The 14,689-nt window shown below is 59.7% G+C and overlaps 1 protein-coding gene across 4 annotated transcripts in view; it reads right to left on the bottom strand.

The window, feature by feature from the left end:
* KCNT1 (potassium sodium-activated channel subfamily T member 1) overlaps window positions 1-14,689 on the bottom strand; it is a 104,442-nt gene that overhangs the window by 37,541 nt on the left and 52,212 nt on the right. For 3 of the 4 annotated variants that reach the window (XM_077148774.1, XM_077148775.1, XM_077148776.1), the window contains exons 2-3: window positions 6,854-6,933; window positions 6,187-6,286 (exon numbers count right to left, since the gene is read on the bottom strand). In XM_077148774.1, coding sequence (XP_077004889.1) covers window positions 6,187-6,286; window positions 6,854-6,933 — 180 coding nt within the window. Of the gene's footprint in view, window positions 1-877; window positions 935-6,186; window positions 6,287-6,853; window positions 6,934-14,689 lie in introns of all 4 variants that reach the window. The other variant, XM_077148773.1, reaches the window with a different exon arrangement.

The raw sequence follows: 14,689 nt of genomic DNA, 5'->3' as shown, positions 1-14,689 counted from the left end.
TTCTGATGCAAACTGGAGCAAGAATGTGGGGAGGAAACGACATGAGGAAAGTGGTGTCTACACAGGGGAGGTGGCTAAGCTCTGGGGTACATGGCCAATACTCTACACCAAGACTCTACCCCAACTAGTCATCCCATTGCTTGATTTTGAGGCACATTCCTTCCTTTGTTAGAAGTATTATAAATTGGAAAAGAAATGACTGACTTCACCGGATGGATACTGGTATGGATGGAAGGATGAGCAGGGAGATGGGCGGATGGTGGCTGGTTGGATGGATGGGTGGGGGTGGGTGGACAGGAGATGGATGAGTGGGTGGGAGGATAGATGGGAGGGTGGGGATGGGTGGAGGATGAGGTAGATGGACAGGAGATGGATGGATGGATGGATGGGTGCATGGAAGGATGGGTAGATGGATGGGTGGGGGTGGGGTGGGGGTGGTTGGCTGTATGGATCTCATTCATGACCCACCCTGTGCAAGAGCCCTGAGCCCAGTGAGGCTCAGGAAGAACAAGCCAGAAGCAGGAGCTGGGTCAAACCAGCTTAGGACAGAGAGTTGGCATTTGCTATAATTCCCAAATTGCTCCCTCTGAGCCCGCAGAGGATGTACTCTGAAGCGGACATTTCAGTTCTGACCACCACATAGCCATGGTCCTGGGCTACAGCTGAACAGGTCCGCAGGAAAAGTGGGGGTGCAGGCATGACACCTTCAGCTGAGATTTCTTTAGGGAACTCTTCACAGGCTGAGGCTGAGCGTCCACCCCGGAGAGTCTGGGGCATGTGAACCATTGTCCTCCCCATCCTACTCTGGCCCTGGGTCTCCAAGCAGGAATCAGGCCAGGGGCACATTTGGCAAATGCAAACAGGACAGGAAACTCACCAATTGATCTCAGAGGACGACTCGTTGAAGGTGTAATTCTGCTTGGGGCAGCCCCAGCTGTGGAGAGAAATGAAGACTGGCCCAGCTGCAGGTCCTCCACCAACACCCATACCCCACCACCCAAGGGTCCTTCCTAGTGCTGGGCTCCATGGCCTCAGAGGCAGCCCACTCCCCACTCTGCACAGACTCCCCAAAGGGTGGGTCTCTGACAGAGCAGTGGGGATAGGGGCGCTTCCCTACTTGGCAGGGAGTAGAAAGAGAAGACATTCTATGCCTGAGGGATCAGGAACCCAACAGTGGGAGACAGTGCTCAGGCAAGAGCTGGGGAACCCTACTTCTGCTGGCATCCAGACTTCTGAGGAGAGGCCATAACAGCAAGAGGCAGAGTGTAGAGACACACAAGGCTGGAGGCCACCAAGAACAAGCTGGATGGGAGTGCTGGGCAAGGAGAGAAAGCTGAGCTCCTGCTCCCATGGGGCTGACTTGTAGAGCACATCCCAATATCCCTACATCATTCCTAAGGACAAGCCTCTCCAAGCAGGGGCACAAAAATGACAAAAATGCCGGTTCTGACTCAGACCATAACTGAGGCCAGGCCACTGGCCAAAGAGACAGTACTCACTGCTCAAAGAGCTTCATGTGAGAGGCAGCTTCCTCCTTCCTCTTCTCTCAGCTGACCTAGTTTCCCCAAGCTTAATGGGAAACCTGGTTCCCTCAAGGCATGGCTGACCATCCTCCTGTCCATCCTACCATCCACCCATGTATCCATCTTCATAGTCATCCATCCATTCATCCCTCTACCCAACCATCCATCCATCCGTCCATCGGTCTGTCCGTTCATCCTCCCCTCCACCCATCCATCCATCCATTCATCCATCCTTCTAGCCATTCATCCACTAATCCCCATCCATTCATTCATCTATCCATCTGTCCATCCTTCCATCTATCCACCCATCCATCCATCCATTCATCCATCCTTCCAGCCATTCATCCACTAATCCCATCCATTCATTCATTCATCTATCCATCTGTCCATCCTTCCATTTGTCCATCCTTCCATCTATCCAACATCCACCCATCCTACCACCCATCCATCTTTCCATCTTCGTAGTCATCCATCCACTCATCCATCTACCCAACCACCCACCCATCCATTATTACATCCATCCTTCCATCCATCTGTCCATCCATCCATCCTCCCTTCCACCCATCCATCCATCCATTCATCCATCCTTCCACCCATTCACCCACTAATCCCCATCCATTCATTCATCCATCTATCCAACCATCCACCCATCCATTATTACATCCATCCATCCATCTGTCCGTCCATCCATCCATCCTCCCCTCCACCCATCCATCCACCCATTCATCCACTAATCCCCATCCATTCATTCATCTATCCATCTGTCCGTCCTTCCATCTATCCAACCATCCATCCATCCATCCATCCAACCATCCATCCATCCGTCCATCCATCCATCCATCCATCCATCCATCCATCTATCCATCCTCACGCCCACCCATCTAATCAAGCAAGCTCTTAGCACCTTCTCTCTGTCAGGAGCCAGGCTAGGAGCTGGGTAACAAGCAAAACAGATTTGATTCCTGTGGGGATATGTGGTATGCTAGTTTGAAAGGATGCATGTCCCCTAGAAAAGCCATGTTTTAATCAAGATTCCATTTCATAAAGGCAGAATAATCCCTATTCAATACTGTATGTCATTAGATCATCTCCCTGGAGATGGAACCCAATTAAGAGTGGTTGTTAAACTGGATTAGCTGGAGGTGTGTCTCCACCCATTTGGGTGGGTCGTGATTAGTTTCTGAAGTCCTATAAAAGGGGAAACATTTTGGAGAAAAAGCAATTCAAAGAGAGCAGAGGGAAACAACATAGCCACGAGAAGCAGAGAGCCCACCAGCCAGCGACCTTTGGAGATGAAGAAGGAACATGCCTCCCAGGGAGCTTCCTGAAACAGGAAGCCAGGAGAAGAAGCTAGCAGAGGATGCCGTGCTCACCATGTGCCCTTCCAGATGAGAGAGGCACCCTGACCATGTTCACCATGTGCCTTTGCAGATGAGAGAGAAATTTTGTGTTTGCCATGTGCCCTTCCACTTGAGAGAGAAACCCTGAACTTCATCAGCCTTCTTGAACCAAGGTATCTCTTTCCTGGATGCCTTAGACTGGACATTTCTATAGACTCATTTTAATTGGGACATTTTCTTGGCCTTAGAACTGTAAACGAGCAACTTACTAAATTCCCCCTTTTAAAAGCCATTCCGTGTCTGGTGCATTGCATTCCTGCAGCTAGCAAACCAGAACATGTGGACAACAGTAACAGAAAGAATCGAGTAAATAGACAATTATGAAGTGAGAGGAAAGCTATGAAAGAGATGAACCGGAAGTTGAGGTGGGTGGTGCCAGGAGATGGCTTTCAGCTCGGCTGCTGGAGGTCAGCCCCCAGAGAAGGTGGAATGTAGACCGTGCAAAGCTTGAAGGGGAAAGTGGGGGGAGGGGGGCAGGAAAGGTCCAGGCAGAGGGAACAGTGTGTGTAAAGACACCGAGGCAGGAAACGTGCAGAGACCTGAGGAACTGAGTAGAGGCCGGGACATTGGAGAGAGGTGGGGAGGAGAGGGGCCTGAGAGTGGTGGGGGAGGAGCAGGTTGGGGCCACCGGGGTCTCAGGAACCCCTACACGGTCCTGAGCAGGAGCCCACCTTTGGGTGATGTGTGGAACGGCCCCTGGGCCTCTGTGCAGAGGTGCATGATGGTGCCTGAAACACGCATTTAATTCTGCTCCTTCCAGAAATCCACGTAAAATAACAGTACAGGGAGGTTTTGCTTGTTTTGAAACAACACAGAGAAAGAGAACAGCAAAAATTTGAAAGCTGGACTGACCAGCGGGAATTGGCTTTTTCAACCTTCAAATATCAAACCGAAGCTGGCAGTGGGGAACGCCAAGCGGCTTCCAGAGCCTCTGGGACGGGGAGGGGGGATGCACCCAGAACTCCGTGTGAGTCGGTCAGGTCTGGTCCCCCTACTGCAGCCACGGGTTCCATCCTCGACTGCCTGGACAAAGGCGGGGAGGGGTGATGTCACCTGCAGAGGGTGAAGGACTGTCCGGCTGCGCCAGGCCCAGCAGCACATGGGCTGACAGACGAAACCAGGGCAGTGAAGTGAAAGTTAGCCCACTCAGGCTCAGGCCCAGCCGCCTCTGCACAGTCCCCAGGCCTGGCCCCCTGGAGAAAGCCTGGGAAGTCCCCCTCGGGAAGCCAGGCCAGGGGAGAGTCCGGGGGTGCAGACAGCTGCTCCACTCAGCCTGGCTGTAGGGCTCCACCAGCATCCAGGTGCCCACTCAAAACGTAAATGGCAGCCAAACGTCACCAGACATTGGAGAAAATTTACTCGTACAACAAACAGGGACCAAGGTGAACTCACTGGAAGAAAACAGTGGCTCAGCAGGCAGTAGAAAACTTTAAATAAAGAAAATCTATCACAGACATCTCAGACAGCTGCTGGAAAATGGTGACTATCTGTAGCAAAAATGATGGCATTCAGAGGTGAGAATGCTTGAGAATTAGAGAATGGGATCACAGGAATGAAAACCTCAACCAAAAAGCTGAAAACGAAGCCAGGGAAACGTTCCAGGAAGAGCAAAGCAGGGAAAGAGGAGAGGAGAGGAATTCCAGAATTTGGCATCCAAAGAACAGGAATTCCAGAGAGTTCTGTGAAAACGAGGGAGACAATCTTCACAGACATAACTGAAGAAAATCCTGGCACAAAAGGATGCTGGGCCCTGAGCTGGGGTCCCCTAGCCCCAGCTGAGGCATGTTCTTCATTACAGTCTGTGCTCCTTTGGCGCGAACACTGTGAGAAGGGCCTTTAGGAGATGTAGTGAAGGTGTGGCCGACAGTGGCTGGTGGGTTTTGTCCCAAGTTCCTAGAGGCCTCATGGAGAAACGCCAGCCGGGAGGAGTGGGAGGGAAGGAGACAGCATTGCCATGTGACGGGAAAGCAGAGCCTTTTGGGAAAAAGCAGCGCCTTCCTGACACCTTGATTTTGGCATATCTTCTAACCCCAAAACGATGAACCCATAAATTCCTATGGTTTAAACCAACTGTTCTAGTTTGCTAGCTGCCGGAATGCAATATACCAGAAACGGAATGGCTTTTAAAAAGGGGAATTTAATAAGTTGCTAGTTTACAGTTCTAAGGCTGAGAAAATGTCCCAATTAAAACAAGTCTATAGAAATGTCCAATCTAAGGCATCCAGGGAAAGATACCTTGGATCAAGGAGGCCGATGAAGTTCGGGGTTTCTCTCTGAAGTGAGAAAGCACATGACAAACACAGTCAGGGTTTCTTGCTCATCTGGAAGCGCACATGGCAAACACGGCATCATCTGCTAGCTTCTTCTCCTGGCTTCCTGTTTCATGAAGCTCCCCAGGAGGCGTTTTCCTTCTTCATCCCCAAATGTCGCTGGCTCGTGGATTCTCTGCTTCATGGTGCTGCAGCATTCTCTGCTCTCTCTGAATCTCCTATTCTCCAAAACGTTTCTTCTTTTATAGGACTCCAATAAACCAATCAAGACCCGCCCAAATGGGTAGAGACATGTCGTCGTCACGTAATCCAGTTTAACAACCACTCTTGACTAAATCACATCATCCAGGGAGACGATCCAATCACAGTTTTAAACATACAGAATTGAATAGGGATTATTCTACTTTTATGAAACAGGATTTTGATTAAAACATGGCTTTTCTAGGGTCCATGCATCCTTTCAAACCAGCACCCTGACCCACTGCGCGGGACCTGTGAGAGCAGCCGGGCAGACCAGGATGCACCACAGCTGTGTGTCAGATGCTGGGCCCAGCGTCACACAGTGACCGAGACTCAGAGATGGCACGGAGGCATCGAAGGCAACGCCAGAGGCAAAAAGACCACAGAACAGATCTGGCCTCAGCGGCGGGGTCCTGGGAAGACGTCCTGTGCACCTTTCCCTGCAGTTGCACCCATGCACAAAACCCTGCAGTTGCACCCATGCTCCTTTCCCTGCAGATTGCTGCAGGGTGTGCTCTGCACAAGTGAAGGGGCAAACCCAGAAAGAGGCATGCCAGACCCAGGAGGGGTCCAGGGAAATGAGCGTTCTGGGCGCCTGCGGCCCCAAAGGGAACCAGAGCATGTGGTGCCAGTCAGTTCTCGCCGTCCGGGAACGTCCACCTGAACCCTGGGCATAGGGCTGTCCCCCCCACGCCCCCCACTGACCCCACCGGCCACTGTTATAACGCGCGGTCCGGCCTTCACGCCACGCACCATCCGATCCCCAGGGCGGGGTCCTCGAGCAGGACGCGCACGATGTACAGGAGGCAGGTGAGCAGCTTCAGGGAAAAGTTGAACAGTCGGATCCGCAGGCCTGAGGGGCGGGGCGGGGGTGTCAGGGTCCCCCTCCCACCAGGCTGGGAAGGCGGTGCCCACAGGTGCCTGCTGTGCAGCCCCTCTGGGGAGGCACCACCCTGACCCCACCCGACAGACGTGGGGCTCAGAGGGGCTGCCCTGCTTGTCCTCCCGCCCCCACGCTGATCCCAGGAGGGGTCCGCGCTGCCCAGGCTCACAGCTGGGGAGCCCAAGGGCAGGCAGGTGGGGGCTGCTGGGGGGCGGGGAGGGCTGGGGGGCAGCTGGAGACGTCTGCGCCGAGCCCTGTTGCCTGCCCAACCCCAGCATTAGACCCCGCTGGGACCAAAGTGTGAGGCCGCCAGGAGGGGCCCAACCCCCGCACCCCTCACTCACCAACTCAAGACCCCCATCCTCTGCCCGGTCCCCCAAGTTCCTCTGAGTCCACTTGGGGCTCCCTTCTCCCTCAGGAAGTCTTCTCTGGGCCTGCCCTTCCCCCTTCCTGGGGGTAGCTCATTCCTGCTCCACCCCCGCCTCTGAGCCCCACCCCTGCACCTGAGCCCCCCACCCCCGCAGGGTCTCTGCTCACTGGATCTTTGATTTTTGATGAAGAATAGTTTGAGCCGCTCCTTGAAGGTGTTCTCGTTGACGTAGAACTCCACCTGGACCCTGGAGGGGCAGGAGATGGGGCATGGGGGCTCCAGCCAGGGAGAGGCCAAAGACCGAGCCAGGGTGCTTCCCCCAAAATGCAGCACCCTGCGCAGAGTGGAGCCCTGGCAGGCCAACCCCCCCCAGGTGCCCCCACTGGACCCTCAGAACCGGGAGCCCCTGTGCCATGTGCCTGGCACACGGCGCTGGCCTGGCAAGGCGGTAGGGGGTGGGGGGGGCGCCATGAGGGGCCCCCTCACTCCACACCTGCACGTGGGACGGCTGCACACACCCAGGCCTCGGGGCCCAGCGCCTCCAGGCCCCATGGAGACTTAGGGCTGCCCCCCCCAGCCCTTGCCTCTGCATTCTCGCCCTGAGCAGGCCCAACAGTGCCAGCCTGGCAGGGTGCAGACAGGATGCAGACAGGCCCCATGTGGCCGTGCCTGAGGCCTCGTCATATCTCTGGAACGTTCCAGGAGCAGACACTGGTCCTTTATCTGGCGGCTATCAGGGCAGATGGGCCCTCTCCACCAGCCGCTCCCCTACCCTCGGGCCTCTGGCGGCTCCTGACAACACACTCCAATGGACCAGGCAGAAATCGCAGGAAGCACACTGGATGGGCAGGCAGAGGGGGGCGAGCATGTGCAACCCCCCACGGGCCACCTTCATTGTGGCAACCCCCGAGAAGGGCCACCTGGCCGCCACGCCACTATCCCTACCACCCTGTCCCCTGCCCAGCTGTGCCCATGAGTGCTGCCCACGTGGGGGCTCCAGGAGTCGCCAAAATGAAGCCAGCCCTGACTCAAAGGACACACGGAGGTGATGCATGCCGGGGCTCCCGCAGCAGGCACAGCTGCTCGTGTGTTTCCCTCTGAGAAGTCTCCATGATAGGGACAGGTGGCTGTGCCAGGCAGAGGCCTCATGGTCCCCCCAGCCATCCCCTGGGGCCATTAAGAGCCGGTACACTGGCCCAAGGGGCGCTCTGGGTCTGCACCGGTCACCCTGTGCCTCTGAGCCCCCGCCCCCCTGTTGCAGGCTGCCTCGATGAGGCCCAGGTGCAGGCATGGGGGAGATGGCACCCCGTCCTCACAGAGGGATGGGGCTTGGACAAGGTATCCCACGTGAACCCCGATATGGGGCAAGATGTGGCCCCCCAAAACACATGCTCTAGGCCTCAGCCCAGCCTTGTCAACGTGATCTCTAAAGACGTGATTAGTTAGGCTGAGGCCACACTGGACTGGGGGGGTGGGGGGTGCTGAATCCAATCCGACTGGAGTCCAAACAAGAGCAGACAGACAGACAGGAGGGCAGATGGCTGGGGAACAATAGGGCAGAGGCGAGCAAGGAGGCCAAAACCAAGGCGTGCCAAGGATGGCTGGCACCACCAGAAGCCAGAAGAGGCAGGAGGGGCCTCCAGCACCTTGTGTCAGACTTCTGGCTTGCAGGTCCAGGGGGCAGTGTCTGTGGTTTGAATCCCCTGGGTGGCAGGACTCAGTTACAGAGCCCCAGACTCTTAGCAGGGCACCTGCCCTCACGCGACTCCTAGCAGTGCATCACGACCCATGAGGTCAGGAGGGCAAAGCACCTTTAGGGAGACTGGGGCAATCCTGGAGGGCTGCACAGAAGAGGTGGCGTTCCAGCAGCTCAGTTAGTCTTGGTCTTGGGCCAAGGCTAAACTTAACACTAACCCCCTTTCCCACTACCCTCCCTCCCCGTAGCTGCCCATGGGGTGGGGTCCATGCAAGCCTCTCCCTTGGAGCTGGCCCTGGGTGTCCAAAGACACGAGAATTCAGAACACCGTCACCTTGAGAGTTTGGTGGCTTTGCCTGGCCTGGGCTCACTGCTGCCTCAGCTTCCTCTGCAAAACCTGAACACAAGTTCTGTGCAGACTGAGGGACAGGGTGGGGCTCACGGCCGCAGCAGGGGCCACACCTTAGGGCAGGGGACCGTGTCTTGGGGCTAGAGGGGGTCCTCGGTGGCGCCCCTGCCCCAGGCTGGGAGCCCCCTGGCCTGGGAAGGGGGAGGCTGTGGCTCTGGGGACGTGTCCCCTGCTGCCGGCTCGGCTGAAGCCATGCCCTGTCTGAGGGGCCGTCTCAGGCACACCCCAAAATCAGAGCACCAAGCTGTCGCAATGTGACAAGGACCATCGAGGACCATGCTCCCTGCCCAGGAGGCTGTGGAACCTTCTGGGTGGCCCCTGCGGTGCCTGGTGGGCAGCACCCACCCAGAGGGGCACAACTGGAGGAAGCCTTTGTCGGAGGCGGGAGTCCTGCATGACCGGAAATTAATGACACCCGCTCGCCTTTAATCTTTAATGAACTGTGGCCACCCACTTCTTCCAGCACTGCCACAGAAAGTAGATAGAGAAGGCTGCACTTTACCCTAAAGTGTATTTAATGCATCCTGAGTGGTTTAGCCCAGAGGGTGCTGGGCGCAGAAGTCTGGGCGTTGGGGAGCCTCTGGGGCAGGAGAGCAGTGTGGAGCCAGCTTGGGCAGAGAATCCCCCAAGCCCCGGGGCTGGGCTGCCGCTGGGAGGCCCCCAGGTTCAAGACGCACAGGGCAAATGGCGCCGAGGGGAGGCTGCTGCTCAAGGGGATGAACGAGTGGGCCCTGGGGGCACTGCAGCTGGGAAGCCGGCCTCACCCACCTGGGCCTTGGCGAGCCCCTTGGTGTCCTTGTCTGAGAAGTAGGGACAGTCCTGGACCCCTACCCCCACCCCGGGGGGGCATGCAGGCCAGAGCCGCCAAGGGCTCAGGGTATGCCTGGCAGCTAGGGTGCTGTCTACATCGCCAAACAAACACCGTCCTCTCTGCGCCTCCCCTGGGAAGCTGGGCTGAGGGCTGCCAGGTGCCCCACGCAGGGTCTCCACCCGGCACCCGCCACGCCTGTGACTGCCTGCTCTTGTCTGCTGATCTGACCTAGCTATGGTTGTGCACAGCTCTGCGTGGCGGATGCCCCCAACTGCGGCCCGAGGTGGGGAGAGGAGGGTCGGCAGGGGTCCGTGGGTGGGAGATTCAGGTGCCTGAGAACTCGCCCAGGCTGGGGGACCCAGAGCTGGGCGTCAAGGTGCTGCCCCGTGGGCTCGCGCTGACCCAGGCCCCTCAGCCCCCACGCCTGTCCCTGTCAGCAGAGTCCTGAAAGCAACAGCCGAGTGCAGACGTGGGGGTCTGGGCACACCCTAGGGGCCGCTGCTGCCCCTGCCCAGGGCCCCGGACCAAGCTTGGGGCATGAGTCCTAGGGGGTGAGGATGGCAGGAGTGAGCCCCAATCACACTAGGGGCAGGCCTGACATGAGCCCGGGGGCTGGGGGAGGGAGCCTCAGACCCAGGGAGTCCCAAGGACATGGGGACTGCCTGTCCCTGTCCCTGGGGTGGTCCTAGAAGAGCGAGGCGTGGGCCTGGCACTATGAGCACGCCCTCACCCGGCCTCCTTCTCAGGGGGCGCCTCCCAGGCAGGGCCCCGACAGGGCTTGAGGCCAGGGGGCAGGAGAGCGCCCTCCCTCCCCGAAAGGGCCCCTTAGAGTGCACTGGCCAGCCTGTCCAATGTGGATGGACAGACAGAGGTACCGGGCCTTCAAGGGATGGGAGCAGAGGTGGCCACCTCTCGGCCATGGCTTTGCCCCTTATCCGGCTTGGCCGGCAGCCAGTCCACAGCCTGTGCCCACTGCCCACCTGAGCCCAGGGCTCACCTGCACCAAGACAGACCCACGGAGGCACCCTTGCAGGGAAGGGGCATGGGGAGGCAAGGGGCTGGTCGCCCAGGTGGCGTGGGAAGGCAGGAGGGCCGAGTGGTCTCCTGGGGGTTCCTGGCGGGTGGCCAAGGGGGGCAGGTGGGCATACAGCAGCAAGTGCCCTCCCCCTGGCCCACACAGCCAGGAGCTCGCCTGGGGCCGAGCTCCGGGTGCTGCCCCCTGGTCTGTCGGGAGGGGGCCTTGGGAGCTCCACGCAGGCTCATCTCAGTCCGTGCAGGTGTGTGTGGGGGGGGCCAGGAGGAAGGGCTTGTCGTCAGCGGATTCTGTGAGTGGCCCGAGGGCAGGGTGGGGGTGCGGGTGGGGGCTGGGCAGCCTGCAGGCTTGCCCAGGCTGGGAGGCTGCACCTCACCCACACAACCCAAGGATTGGTGACCTACTGGGAGGCTGGGGTCCCAGGGAGGGTGGGGCAGGGGGAACGAGGCCATCCCCCATACAATCCCAAGCCCACTGCCCCAGGAGAGCCCGCTGCCCCCATCAACCAGGTCCCCCCACCCCCCACCAGCTCGGGCCTGCCCCGAGAGCAGCAGGCGGGCAGAGACCTTCCTGCTGCGCCAACGCCCCCCTCCTTTGCACCTTGGAGCTAGGCAGAGCAGGCCCCGGCCCCTTCCACCACTGGGGAAACTGAGGAATAGGGTGGGATCAAGGAGACAACATGACCAGGGAGGGTGGACGCCAACTTGTCACACAGAAGGAGGACACTGGCTGGGCGTCCCCGACTAGGCAGCCCGGGCTGGGCCCCACGGCACTCATGCCCCAGGGGGGCCAGGGACCCCAGAGGCCGGGCCAGCTGCACACCCTCCGTGGCCCCCACGGCTGGGACGGAGATGCAATGGGCAGCAGCAGCCTCGACCCCTCTGGCTGACCGTCAGGGAAAATGGGGGGCCGGGGGGAGCCTGCGGGTCGTGGGTGCCGCCTCCACTTCACTTCCATCCCCTAGCCGTCGCCCGAGACCAAACGCTCCAATGGCAGTGGCCATGGCCCTGGGGCCATTGCAGAAGGCACAACAGAGCGAGCACCAGTGAGTAGGACCAGGCTGCCCCCGCTGACCACTGGGATGGCGACGTGCCCCATGGTGGGGTCCGGAGAGCTCTCCCAGGAATGTCCTGGGGATCCGGCTGCTCTGAGAGGCCTCTGGCCAACCCCGCACCCTACCTGGCTGTGTTGGGGCCTGGCGTCAGCCTTGCTGCCTCCTGAGGTCCCCTGGACACTGTCGCCACACAGGCAGCTCTGAAGAGGGCTGAGCCCTGGGGACCCACTTTCTGCCGTCGGGTCACTGCGGCAGGCCAGGCCCCTCGGCCCCACTTTCCATTCCCACGCCCCCGTCGGCCACCCATGTGCCCTCACCCCCGAGCAGCACGCGGGGACCTGGGCAGAGGCTCCCCTGCCGTCTCCCTCGGCAGCCCCCTCGTCTGCACAGCACTTACTGAGACAGGGAGGAGTCCAGGCTGAAATCTTCCACACGGAGCCTGGGGACAGAGCGGGCACATCAACATGGAAGGTGGACAGGCAGATGGATGCACAGGCAGGCGGACGGACAAAGGAGCAGGCAGAGGGACAGATGGACAGTGGACACAGACAGGCAAGGAGGCTCCAGCAGGGCCTGAGGGAGGCGGGGGCAGCCAGGTGCCCACCCATGATCCGTGGCACCCCAGGCATGCTTGGTGGAGTGGGGGTGGGAGCACAGACGGGGCCCCCCGAGCCCTGGAAAGCTGGGGAGCCTGGTGGGGTGTCCTCACACGCCCAGTGATGACTCCCACAAGGAGGGTACAGCCTGGAGGGAACCCGGACCCCTTGGCCTTCAGTGGCCTTTGCCACGTGTTTGCTCGGTCCCTACTGGGCCCGGACACCTGGGCATGAGCACGTGTGACATCCAGGGTCCGGGCCACAGACAGGCTCAGCCCACGACCTGAAGGGACGCAGCTCTGCCTCTCAGCCACCCATGGCCAGCCCATGCACCCCCCACTCCCCTGCCTGACATGCCCACGATGTACCCCACTCCTGGGCCAGCAGCTACAGCCCATGGCCCCTGCAGGCCAGCACCCAAGGCAGCAAGAATTCAGGCCCCCCCAGGCTGGTTGGCAGGCTGTAGGTCACCCAGGGGAGTCAGCATATCCGTGCGGGGGGAGGGGTGCGGAAAGGGGAGGCTGGCCGGCTTGGGGACTGGGGTAGGGGCAGAGCTGCTAAGGGGTGGGGTGTGTCTGCAACTCCACCACTCACACCCCCAATCATGCTCCTGTCCTGGGCCACTCTTTCAGATGTCTCCTTCTCAATCCTCAAAGCAACCATTTTCCAGAGGAGGAACCAGAGGTTCAGAGACGCTTCCTGCCTTTGAAAGCCACAAAGGACATGAGTCGGCACTACAGTACTGTAGAGTTTCAGACACAAGCTCACATGCCAGAGCAGGCCCTGGTGGGTCTTTAGGAGCCCCCCTACCCTTCTGGGGGTGGGTGAGGACGGAGCCTGGCTCTGGGCTGGGCTGTGACTACCGGGCTGGCGGCTCCCGGCAGAGCAGGGAGGAACTACAGGGTTCCCATGAGCCCCTGGCTGGTCCTGTGAGTGAGTCTGGCTTAGGGTCCCCCTTGCTGGAGTAGGAGCAGCAGTGGGGTCAGGAATAGATGCCCCCAACCCACGAGCCGTGACTGCGGGAAAGGGGGTGCCAGGCAAAGCAGCGAAGAGCTGGGGGCCCAGGGATCCCCGAAACGAGACTCCCAGGAAGGACAGATAGGTGGGCTACAGCACGAGAAGTGGGAGAGGGGGAGCTGGCTCTGCACAGGCCATCCACCCCCAACTCTAGGCAGCTCGAGGTGCCACTGTCCTGTCCCTGACCTTGCGGCCTGGTCCTCCAATGCTGTCCCTGCCAGCTGCCCCGGGACCATGCCCCAACCTGGAGGCCTTACTTCTCCACATCACGTCTGCTGTCCACACCTGAGTGTAACCGTGAGACGGACTCCAGGGAAGGGGGCTTCATGGCCCATCGGGGCGACTGGGAGCCTGGGCATTGAGGATGCGCCTCGCGGGCTGGAGTGGCTCCTGCCGGGCCACTCTGGGGTGGGTGGAGAGGCGCCATGGGCAGGAGGGCTGGGCGCTTGGCTGCAGAGCCCCCTGAGGCAGCCCCTGCTGGGCGGTGTCTGCTGGGGGTCCCTGCTCCTTTCTCTGCACCCAGCAAAACTGAAATCCCACAAGAAGAACAGTGGGGAGAGGGGACACTCAAGGGAAGGGACATTCCAGCTGAGCTACAAAGGAGGCAGGGAGCTGCCAGGGAGATGCAAACACAAGCTGGCAAGGGGGATGCTGGGGAGGGGGGCGCAGGGGAGGGACTGTGTGGGCAGGGAGGGTTCCCGAGGTGGGTGGAAGGCCCGAGAAGGCCTGGATCTGTAGGGCCTTACCCTGAACCCAGGAAGGCGAGGGGAACAGGCCGGGCAGGGGGCTCTGTCGGCCTCAATTTAATGTCAACAGGCCTGGGGGTCCCTAAAACCACCCACTTAAACAGCTGAGGCCTGGGATGGAACACCATGGGGAGGGAGCAGAGCTGCTGTGAGGGCTGGGAGCTGGGCAAGGGGGACCCGGAGTGCGGGGGAGAGGCACTGTGGGTCCCAGGATTGGAGGAAGGGGGGACCCTAGTTGGGGGGCCATGGATGCCAGATATCCCGCTGGGTGGCTGCAGACAGCAGGACAGGCCTGTGGGCTGGGATGCTGGGGTGGGGGTTGGGCGGGAGGTGAGTGGGCTCGTGCTTGGCAGTGGGGAGTGGGGGGGTGTATCTTGGTGGTTTTTTTTTTTTTTTATCTTGGTGGTTTTGAGGAAAGCGGTGGCTTAGGCCCAGCGGGCAGGAGTGCCCGATGGGGACACAGGAAGCGGCCAGTGAGCAGCCTCCCAAGCTGTGTGGGGAACGTGGGGTCAGAGAGGGTTCTCTGGGATGGAGGCCTGGAGCGGCAGGGCCAATGGGGAGTGGGGCCCTGGCGTCCTCAGGGCGGGCAGGGTGCGGGCCGGCTCCGCATGGGCAGCAGGGACGGTTCCCCCCGGGTGGCC

This window comes from Tamandua tetradactyla, chromosome 2 (genome assembly GCF_023851605.1).
Source record: "Tamandua tetradactyla isolate mTamTet1 chromosome 2, mTamTet1.pri, whole genome shotgun sequence".
NCBI lineage: Eukaryota > Metazoa > Chordata > Mammalia > Pilosa > Myrmecophagidae > Tamandua > Tamandua tetradactyla.
Note: the sequence above shows the minus strand (reverse complement) of the source record. Positions and strands in the feature narration are given on the sequence as shown.